Source organism: Salvia miltiorrhiza, chromosome 2 (genome assembly GCF_028751815.1).
Source record: "Salvia miltiorrhiza cultivar Shanhuang (shh) chromosome 2, IMPLAD_Smil_shh, whole genome shotgun sequence".
Classification (NCBI taxonomy): domain Eukaryota; kingdom Viridiplantae; phylum Streptophyta; class Magnoliopsida; order Lamiales; family Lamiaceae; genus Salvia; species Salvia miltiorrhiza.
In genome coordinates this window covers 40,258,424-40,269,847 of record NC_080388.1, presented here as the reverse complement: position 1 = coordinate 40,269,847, position 11,424 = coordinate 40,258,424, and the positions used below count along the sequence as shown (strand labels likewise).

The 11,424-nt window shown below is 38.6% G+C and overlaps 1 protein-coding gene across 1 annotated transcript; it reads right to left on the bottom strand.

Annotated features, from left to right (window-relative positions):
- Positions 1-259: 259 nt before the first annotated feature.
- Positions 260-1,381, bottom strand: LOC131008447 (protein FAR1-RELATED SEQUENCE 3-like). Its single transcript, XM_057935325.1, has one exon. The coding sequence runs from the start codon at positions 1,379-1,381 to the stop codon at positions 260-262; it is 1,122 nt and encodes a 373-aa protein (XP_057791308.1).
- Positions 1,382-11,424: the final 10,043 nt, after the last annotated feature.

Sequence of the window (11,424 nt, the reverse complement as noted above, 5' to 3'; positions counted from 1 at the left end):
GGCGGCATGCATACTTGGTGGTAGGTTCCCACGGCTTGCACACGATGGCAAGACACGGTTGTGTAGCCATTGTATGCAACCATCGTGTGTAGAACAGAGTGTGTCCAATTTGTCTGTGTTATCTGTTTTTGTTGGTTTGATCACTCGATCATTATTCTTATGATTTGTATGTTTATATTGAAGCTCAGTCTTAAATGGATGCGGCCGACATTATGCGATGTTACGCAACAATTAAATCTTTACATGCATGAGGCCGTATTCAATGAGATAGTACTTGATGCATATCGGCCATTTGATTAAACACAGGAGAAAATGAAGTTCCAATAGCCCCCTCCATTATCTTATAGTCTGTCAATTGAAGGGTGATATCATACTCCCGGATGAAGTATGGTTCCATATTTATGGGCAGACCCTTTGTTTCACTGCACGGGATTATGCGTGCATCACTGGGCTCAACTTTGGATGCTCGGATTTTGATCCTCAAGCCAAACATCTCCTTCATCATTCCAATCATTTTTCGTGGAAGAGCATCACCTCTAACATGACCCATGGATTTGCATAGTTCCAAGAAAAAATGATTATTTCTACAAAAACTCTTTTCAGTAGAATCAGAAGGGGCAACATGTTCAGCTGGAGGTGCAACAACTCTGGACAACTTTGACCATCTTGCAGCAATGTATTTGTTTGGAATGCGGGTCAGTTTCATAGTCCTCATAACAAAGAAGATGTGCCTGCACATGAGAGCCTTCCTAATGAACAACTTACAAGAGCAAGTGTACTCATCATCAACAGAGCTATAACACACCTTGGAGACACCATCAACCGTATCATCAACTTCATAAAAATTTATACTGTTCTCCACGTACATCTGAGAAATCAAGCATGTGGCTGCAACAGAAACAATTTCCACTTGCACATTCTCCTTGAATATTTTATTCGTGTATACGGTTGATGCGTGGTGTTCTATGGGGAACTGGGTAAACAGATTAAGAGAACCAGTTTCGTCTGCCAGAGTTATAGTGTCATATGTACTACATTGTGCCTCCATAGCTCCAACATAATACATATATAGTTGCACCAAATCTGCATTTTGGTTTAGGTGCCGTCTGAAGAAACTGTTCTCGCTCTTGGACATTGAGGTTGTCTTGAAGAGCCCACTGATCTTAATGTCTCGAAAATATGCAGGAACCCAATTGGCTCTTAAGGCAAACATGTCTATGAACCATCTATTGTCTCTAAGGTCATAATCATCCATGAGACGGTGACAATTCTCCTCAAAGACAGAAGGTTCAACAAGATCAGACCACACAATATTGTTGAATCTGTCTTTTAGCTCGGAGACGTTCCTTAAGTGATTCGGTAACTTCTCGGCAACCTTCATCAATATATGTCACATGCAAAGTCTGTGAGACGTATTAGGTAATACGTTCTCAATGGTCTTTCTCATTATTGGATCTTGATATGTTATAATGACAAGTAGATGAGCTCTCATGTTGTCAACAAATTTGTTGAAGACCCATGAATAAGATTCGACATCCTCATTAGAAATAAGTGTGTCACCAAAGGTTATGCATCTCCCATGATTGTCTTTGTCAGTGAAAGACGTGAATATCAACTTGTACCTGTAATAAATATACAATTGAAGAAATTAAAATTCATCGCATATGCGTTATAGATCTACATAAATAATGTTAACAAACAATTAGATTCAACATAATATCCTCCAATTCAGTGCATAAATACCAAATAGACATTAATGAACATAGCAGTTGGGGCACAAACATAGATAACGAGCCAATGAATAGATTAAGGTAACAATTAAAATAACACGCATATATAAAATAAACGCGTGAACATAAACAGAAACTGCATAAACAAACATCAGACTTGTTGGTTCGGTGTGTAGCATCGTAAGAGACAACATCACCAAATAATTTAAAATTTTTGATCGAGCATTCATCGGCCAAAAAGAGTCTCTTCACTGTGGTATCCTCAAATGTATCAAAAAAGTACTTGAACCTTGGACAACTCTCTTGTTTATTCTTGAAATTATCTAATAATATGTGCGCATCAACTCCATCGGCAAACGCCCTAGGCCACGTCCATAATTATTAAAATCTTGTATTGTACAACCCACCGAATCGTAACCGCCGATTAGTTCCTTAAAAAATCTAAATGTCCTCATAGGCCCAATGTTTTGCTTTCATTCCAGTAAGTATGAGCATTTGGTGAACATAGCTGACATTTCGATTAGAAGGCAATAAATGTCGCTGACCTTTGGGGATCATATTATGTGTGTGATTGCCGAAGCCCGTCGTGAGACTTCGGGCAAATGATATTTGTAGTTTCCTATGCCCTGCAATTAAATATCAAATAAAATAACTCTAGAAAGTAATCAATAAAAGATAACTCGGCTTGAATAAATCCACACTAATTCAATCTCTGATCATCGACGCAAAGATTAATTAATCCCAATCAACCAACCAGTTATAGGATACCGTAATATGCACTGACATACCCCAATTCCTACTTACTATGTCGATACACAACTATGATACGCACTGACCTGCCTATTTTCCTTATTAAAATATAACTTAGTTGTAGACGTCAGACCTAGATTTAATATTCTAATAGCATTAAGAGGAAGGAACCCAATTTAGACCAATTATCCTAGATACGCTAGTAATAATCAATCTACCAATTTATTCCTACTACGAACACGGTAGTTTTATCACTAATCAGCCATATTCCAATAATTACGGATTGGAGGAGCTAATTGACTGTAATTCAATTAAACTAAGTTGGCTAGATTTAATACGAGGAATAAATCGAAATCAATAGGAACCAATTTTAAAACAAATTAGGTCTCACAGATTGATAAATTAGTGTTTCATTATTCTCGCCGAATTAAAAGTTTAGTTACTCATCATCAAACTAAAAATAATAAAATAAATAAAATCAAACATGAAATTAACAAGCAGAAAATTAACGAAATAAATTGCAACTAAATGAAACTAACAAAAAAAAACAAACTATGCAAATTAAATGGAATTGAAATAAAAGGTAACCATAATTGAAAACAAGTGTCTGCCACTATTCTTTAAAACAGCCGCAATCTCCAAAGCCAAAAAAAAAACAAAAGCTATATCAATTCTTAATCTAAGAGACAAAAACATGTAGTGCTAAAATAAAAAGGTATCAAAAGTCCCCCCTCTCCAAAGTCAACTAACTCATATTTATATACTCCCTCCGTCCCCAAAATAAGTTCCTCTTTGGGGACGGCACGGGTTTTAAGGAAAAATGGTAAAGTGTATTGATAGTGGAGAAAAATATGTTATAATTAGTATTGGGAATGGTGAAAAGGTGAAAAAGTGTTATAATTAGTATTGGGAGTGGTGAAAAAGTAAAAAGTAAGAATAAATAAAGTATTATTAGTGGTGGGGTAGTTGTCCAAAAATGGAAAGAAAGAAATAGGAACTTATTTGGGGGACGTCCCAAAAAGGAAAAAGATGAACTTATTTCAGAGACGGATGGAGTATCTAATAAGACAACTGAAAGGGAAACTAATTCAAGGGATTAAAATCCCTAAGTATTGGCCCCTCCATTACATGGGCTTCGGCCCTTAATCAAAATAAGACAAGTTCCAAAAATAAATTGCAACAAGAGTTTTTAGGCTCAAATAATTGCAAAATAATCCATGCAATTCTTCATCAAATCTTGACTTCCACCATCTCTCGACATCTTCTAGCATCCATCTCCCATCCATCTATTTTCTGCGTCAAATACCAACAACTCGGGTAATATCATAGCAAAAATCAACGGTAAATGACACGAAAATAGACAACTAAATCACATGCATCAGCTGTCTTAGCGCAGACAGCTGCCTACACTGGATCCCAATGTTGGTCGTAGCGCGAGCACTTAGGACCTAGAAGTCACCTAAGAGCGAGCTCCCAGAGCTGCCATAGCGCGGGCATTAAGAGCATTAAGTTTGGAAAGCTACCTAAGTCCGGATCCCAATGCTGGCTTAGCGCGGGCATTAAATTTTAGAAGCTGCCTCAGCCGCGAGCTATTGGAGAGAAAACTCAAAAACAAAGGGAGTCGTTGGCCGTAGGCACGACGATAACAATCAAAGAGCAACTCAATAAGGGCATTCGAAAGGGAGTTTCTTCACTCTTATTATTTTTGTTGTTATTCTAAGTATTTTGGCAGGGTTGGAATATTTTTGTGTTGACAAATTGACAGGGGTGTAATATTTTATCATTGATTATTTTGCAAATTTACAATACTCAATCTTGGATAAGTTATAGGGCTGTATGATTGAGATATTTGGACTTTACTTGGGAAAACAGCACAGTGTTGATTTTACACAACACTTCATCGGTTGAACACGAAGAAGACCTGGTTCAACCAGACTGGGGGGGAGTAGCTGATGAGGAGTAAAATTTGCATCAACGATGTACACCGTGGAAATTCCAGCTTTGGCCTCCAGCTATGCCCGGTTCTAGCTTTGCCGGATTCCAGCCTTGCCAAATCCCATCTTTGCCAGTTCCAGCTTTGCCGGATTCTAGCCTTGCCAGATTCCAGCGCTTCCAGATCCAGCTTTGCCGACTTCAGCTTTGACTTTCAGCCTTGCCACCGACTTGGGCTTTACTTCTCTATTTCGTGGGCTTTAGGGTTAGGCCCAATTAGTCACCTATAAATAGGGCTCATATGTGTATTAAAGAGGGGAATTCATTCATTTTTCGGGCACTTGACTTGTAAATTGTAAAACTCCTCATAAAATGGTGGAAAGTCGAGTAACGCCCGTGGATGTAGATCTTTAAGATCGAACCACGTAAATTTGTGTCTCGTTTATCGTTTTATATTTAGGGTGAAATTTCTTACTTCATCAACTAGACTTATTTGTTTTAGTTCATTGTAGTAATAGGACTGAAGACCGAAGGACTGAAGATCTTGTACTGAAGATAGAATATATGTTCTAACTGATGATCAATAGTCAAGTATAAACTTAAATGATGATTGTACTGAAGTATCAGTAATGAGCAATTACTGATACATGCCACGTTGGGCCTAGTGGACTGATACTAAAGTCAAGTATCAATGGAACTCCTCAGAGTTATTCTTTAGTCCTCGGACTGAAATCTCCAATTTAAGTAAGCCACGTGGAAAGTTATCAAGTACAGCCGCAATTAATGCCAAGATATGAAGATCGTCCTTCCAAAGCCAGAGTTTCCTCTTTCATGCTACTTTCTTCTGTACCACCTTACTCCTACTGTCGAAAGCATGGCTATCCCTTCTCGGATTAGGAACATCGAAGATTGAAGCCTAAGACATGATTCAAATTTGTCTCACAACTACAGATTTCTGAAGACCACCTCCACCATGGATCTATTCAGAAGCTGCCTATATAAAGAGCTCAAGGATCAACTTCTTTCTTCACCGATTCAAAGATATACGTTGAAGCTCTGCCAAATTACTTAGGCTTTAATGAGCCAAACATTTGAATCCAAGAAGAGAATACTCATTGCTGAAATATCAGTATACCTGATACAAAAATTCTCTTAGAACATCTAGGCATTCATACTCCCATCCTTAGCCTAGATTTTGATTACTTTAGAGCATGTTCTCAGTAATCCTAGTTGGAAGTTTTGAACCCCATTTCATTCGAGTGAAAAGAGTGTTTAAGATAGAGAGAGTTTGAGACACCTGTCTGAACTCAGAGATTCTTAACCTCCGCAAGATAGACGTGTGTTGTCTTAACATCTGTGAGTTAAGAAGGAGAAGTCTAACCCAGTGTGTTGGCTCTAAAACTGGTGTTTCTGAATTAAGGTTTGCGGTGCACCTGCAAGCACAAGCCTAGTGATTGTCAGTGTGATCAACTGACCGTGGACGTAGGAACTTGTTTTCCGAACCACGTAAAACTCTCTGTGTTTTATTATTTTCAGTATCTTGTTTATCTATTTGTGCACAAAACTCATTCATATTGAAACTGATAAACTGAAAAGAGTAACTTTAAAACTGATAACGTGTTTCACTTAAAGGCTTTTCTTTAAAATCGTTTCTGCTCTAAGTGTTATCAGTCTAACTGACAAATCTTAGGATAGTCAGTAAGATTCCTAACACTTCTCTGTTTGTTTAACTGATTAGACTGAAACCCTAAGCGAACTATTAGTGTGTCGACAAGTTCTTCACATTGAAGTTAAAATACTAAACCAATATCAGTATTAGTCTACGCTTGTTCTTAAATGATCTTGTTTACACTGAATACATCAGTCAACTCACTTCAGTATTAGTTTCGATACTAACTTTAGTTTTCAAAAGAAGTTTTTAAAATAGCCTACTGGTGTATCCCGCCTCCCCCCATTGATGCGTCTTCGACTTTTGGGCCACTTGGCCCTATTTTTCTCTTTATTTGTGTCAGTTCAGGTCTGTCCAGGGAAAAATGAAGTTGTTGAGGAAGGAAGGTCCAGTGGAGCGGAAACGGAAAGAATGTGGTTGGAATGGGCATTACCAAGCCCAGATTGCAATGTCATGTTTACCAGCATGGAGCTTCGGCCGCAGTACCTCTCCAATTTAACTTGGGGCATGGGAACCTGAAGCAACCCACCTGGTATGAGTCAAACCGAATGAAGCAATCCGTCTGACCACTACAATGAGAAGCAGACAGCCAAAGCCAAGAAAAGAAAGTAAATCCCGAAGATTTGGAAGAAGGATGGAGAAGAACGAAGAAGGAGCTGGAAGAATCTGGAGAAAGGGAAAGTTTGACTACAGCATGCAGCTGGAAGCTATCTTCAATCGGATCAATCAAGGATTGAGCTAAAGAAGGAAAGAAGATATCGATAAAGATATGAAGCTGGCGCAGCTAGGGGTGAGCATCGGTTCGGTTCGGTGCAAAACCGAACCAAAAACCCAAAACTGAAAACTGAACCGATCCTAAAAAATGACACCAAACCGCACCAATACAAAGTGTCAAACCGAACCGAAACCGAACCGGCAAAACCATCGGTTTCGGTTCAGTTTTCGGAACTGATACCTTTTTGCATTGGCCGGTTGGCCCGCACCGAAAGGGAACGCCGAGAAGGGGGATGCGTCTGGCCGCTGAGAAGTCGACTAGGTTGCCGCCGGAAGAGGGACGCCGCGCCGCTGGAAACTAGAAGCCGAGTCTTAGCAGGCGAGTCGGCGACGCGGACGACTGGAGTAGGCGACGAGACGCCTGGAGTACGCGACGCCGGCGGCGGGCGGACGCCGGAGACTGGAGAGAGAGGCTGGAATGGAAGGGAGTGAGAGGCTGAAAGTCTGGAACTGGAGTCGGCGACGCGACGCTGACGACGGGCAGACGGCGGGCGGACGCCGGAGACTGGAAGGAGAGGCTGGAATGGGCTCACTCCGAGGCTGGAAGTCTGGAACTGCCGAACTGGAGGCGAAATTTTGAAAAGGAGATTGGAGAGTGAGAGAGCGGCACCTTGGGTTGAGGAGGGAGTAAGAATCTAATTTTCATTTTACACTTAGGTTTTCTTAGATAATAAAATATATATTATAAAATATAAATATTTAATAAAATATTATTATTTGTCGGTTCGGTTCGGTGCAAAACCGAACCAAAAACTCAAAACCGGCACCGAACTGAAAATTTTCGGTTTTTAATTTTTAAAACCGAACCGAACCGACCACCAGTAAAATTGGGACCGAACCGCACCAATATGGTTCGATTCGGTTCGGTTTTCAGTGTCGGTTCGGTTTCTGCTCACCCCTAGGCGCAGCTAGGGTTAGACCTTCACCGAATTGGCAGTATAAAAGGTTGAAGATGTGCGGCGTGAAGAAGCTCTTGGCCCTTTTGAACTCTGTTTTTATTTAGTTTACTACTTTAATTCTGCCGAGTGTGGCATCCAAACAATTAACATTCGAATACTATTTCCTAATTCCGTTGTGTTTTCATTCGAACAAGATTCAAGGCTCGCAGCCTTAGGTATTACTTTATTTTATTCAAGTATTTTCTTTTTGCTTCATGATGTGTTTAATTCATTTCACATTTATGAATTCTGCTATGTGTGAGTAATTCCTTAGGTGAGGTTTTAGGGGTGAAAATAATTGTTGTCAACATGTAAACATTCGTGAGGCATTTGTTCTTTCGGTTGAGTTTCGTGGTTCCGGAAGGATCTGTTCGAAACCATGGGCAGTAGGGGTCTAACGGGTTCTCCGTTCGGTAAAACGCTGTCCATGTCAAGCAAAGGCCAGGGTATACTAGGGCGTGACAACCGGTATACCCAAGACCGAGTAGCTGAGCAGCGTCAACAAAATGCGTTGTAGATCCGGACGGTGGGGAAAGGATTGATGGGATACACTGTCCTTCTCCAGTCTTGGGCTTCTCTAGAGACTATCCATCAACTGTGACGAGGCATAAAGCCATGGTTATCAAACAAGGAAGGCAATCTCTGCGCCGTAGCATGTCTATGACTGGTCGGCTGACAAGCCGAAAATGGTTATGTCCAGGAGGCATGTGTCACTCAAAGTGCGGAGTTGGGGACCTTGGGAGAGAAGGTTGGTGAGGGTCATACTTGGTGAGTAACGGGTATGACTACTATCTAAGGAGGAGTGAAGCACTGCCTTGTAACCGGGGATCGTGTGACATTCGGACCAAGTGACCACAATGGGATCAACCATCCTAAATGTGAAGTATAACCCCTTGAAACGCCCCAATGTCTTTGGGCCACGCCTTGGGTTTATATGGATCATGGACGGATTATTAGTATGCCTATGACCGAAACGAATGTTGACAACAGTTATGACCTAACCGAATAACCTCACCCCTTGTTATTATTGATCTTATTAATTTCTTGTGCAGAGTATACAGATTGAGACTTGTGACACCTCAGTTTGTCGTTGGAGAACAAAGTAGTTCTTCACTCCCTGCGGGATTCGACCCTACACTTGCCACTAAGACTGAGTTCTTGTTGTGAGACGTAGGAGCGTGTATCGTCTGTACTAGGCATACACAAGTATTTTGCCCGCACCGCACGATGGGTGCGTGTCACCTATACACCAGTTCAGTAACATACGGGACCCAACAATATGGTACCATCGGGAGCTTGTTTCACTGTACTCAAACATGTCTCAAAGCCGGCTGCATCCGTATAATCGTCATAGAAGGCGACTGCCATATCCAACTTCAGGAAAGTTTGTCCCTCAAACGGAATCAATTTACGATGTACACTTGGGTGTAACCAAGTCAACTCTATCTTGTTCATCACGAGGGCTATGAACATCTGGTATGAATATATTATTAAACATCAACAAGGAATAGCATGAATCAACATAATATATACTGCATGATAAATATGCAACAAACGAAAAAAAAAAGTAACATAATTTATCAATCAAACTTATGAGATAATAAATAATCAGAGATCAAGAACATATTGGAATGAACAAGCATATGAATTATGAATCCAAAATAATTGAAATCACTAAGTCAAAACGCATGAAATTCTTAACTTGTGGTGTATATCAAAAACAAATTATTTTTGAGGCCTAGCGAGCAACAAAAACTGAATTCCCACCGGAATATTTAAACAAACAATAACAATGGATTCAACACATAAACAATATGTTCGACTAAAATAAAATGAGCAATAATTCGATTCCTAACCTTCATCAGACATTGTTCAACTACAAATAAGAAAATGGAGTCTCTGTGGAAGTTTAATCTCGAATTATTTGTGAGGTGAGGTGTACTGTATCTATGGCGTCGAAAAATCTTGCAAACCGATGAAGCACGAATATTGAATTAAAGAACTCTAGCAAATAAGTTTTTCAAATCGTGTGTTAGTGGAAGAATAAAAGATATGTTTAACAAAATCGAAATACCATAATTAGAAGATATGATGTTGCATGAAATTAGGAAACTATCGGTTATATAAAATAGTCGAAATTACCTCTATCTTCTTACCATAAAATATGATAGTGGATTAGTAGATTAGATGCTCATCGTAGGATTATAATGATTAAGGGTTGTGGTTGGTTCTTACGTGTCACAAAAATATGGAGTTCTCACTAGAACCTCCCTCCATATATATATATACCCGTGTAGCTCTAAGACTTTGTTTTATTTTCTGTATTTCTGCGCGAATGAGAGAAAGGAAATCAGATATTATGAGAAAATTAAGGCTTATTTTCTTTGTTTTATTAGTAGATGACAATATTTTATTTTTACTATCAAACGACATCGTTTTACTATCCAAGTTAGCATTAGTAAGCCAATGTCACTTACAAGTAAGAAAAAGTTTGGTCGAAGGAGTTCGTCGTGGGAAAATCATAATCATTCGAAAATTCATGCATTTTACGCTAACATTGAAAGTCATGGTTAAAACCAGAATTCGCTAAAAGTTCGTGGATTTTGGCGCTATTTACCCTATTATTATTATTAGGGTAATTATTGTATAAATACATGAATTTTACTCACTTTTTGGTATTTAACATGAATTTTAAATCCTAGTTATAAATACATGAAATTTACTCATTCTTGGTATTTAATATGAACTTTAAAACATAGTTAATAAATACATGAATTTTAAACTTATTCAATTTTTAACTCGTTTTTCATTTTTCCCAAATTAAAGTTGACTTAGAATGCCTAAATCTTGACATGTATAGTTTGGCGCTAAAATACGACGACGTCATTTTTATTAGAGGAAAATAACCAAAAACTAAAATATTTGTCTACAAATTTCACAAATACAGATAGCCAATTTCATCTTTAAAATTTGAGGGTTTTAGAATACTAATTTCGTCATTCAGAAAGCCAAATGTAGAAAATTCAGAATATAAAAGACGAACCAAAAATGGAACGGTGAAGATTAATTTTTATAACGAGAAATTGTCCACGTCAAGATTCAGACATTCCAAATCAACTTTAATTTGGAAAAACTGAAAAACAGTCAAAAATTGAATAAATTTAAAATTCATGTATTTATAACTGTGTTTTAAAGTTCATGTTAAATACGAAAAGTGAGTAAAGTTCATGTAGTTATAACTATGATTAGAAATTTATGTTAAATATAAAAAGTGGGCAAAATTAATGTATTTAGAGCAGTGGTAACGCATTGCTTGATAGCCTACTCGAGTAAGAGTATGCACTCGAGTAGTGCGTTGCAGGGGAGTGCTACTCGAAAACTCGAGTATGCTCGAGTAATTTGCTTTTTTTTTTTCTTTTTTTTTGTAATTCTCTTCTCCTCTTTAAAAATTTATCTCTCCTCTTTAAAAACTAAAAAAATCAAGTAGGCTATCAAGGAACCCCAATGCAGCACTACCTACTCAATAACACAATCACTATCAAGTAGGTTATCAAGTAAGCTATCAAGGAACCCCATTGCGGATGCTCTTATACACTAATCACCTTTATTATTATTATTATTATTTTATGGA

Excerpts from the sequence above, each read along its gene's own strand:
- LOC131008447 (XM_057935325.1), bottom strand. The coding sequence starts at position 1,381 with ATGAAGGTTGCCGAGAAGTTACCGAATCACTTAAGGAACGTCTCCGAG.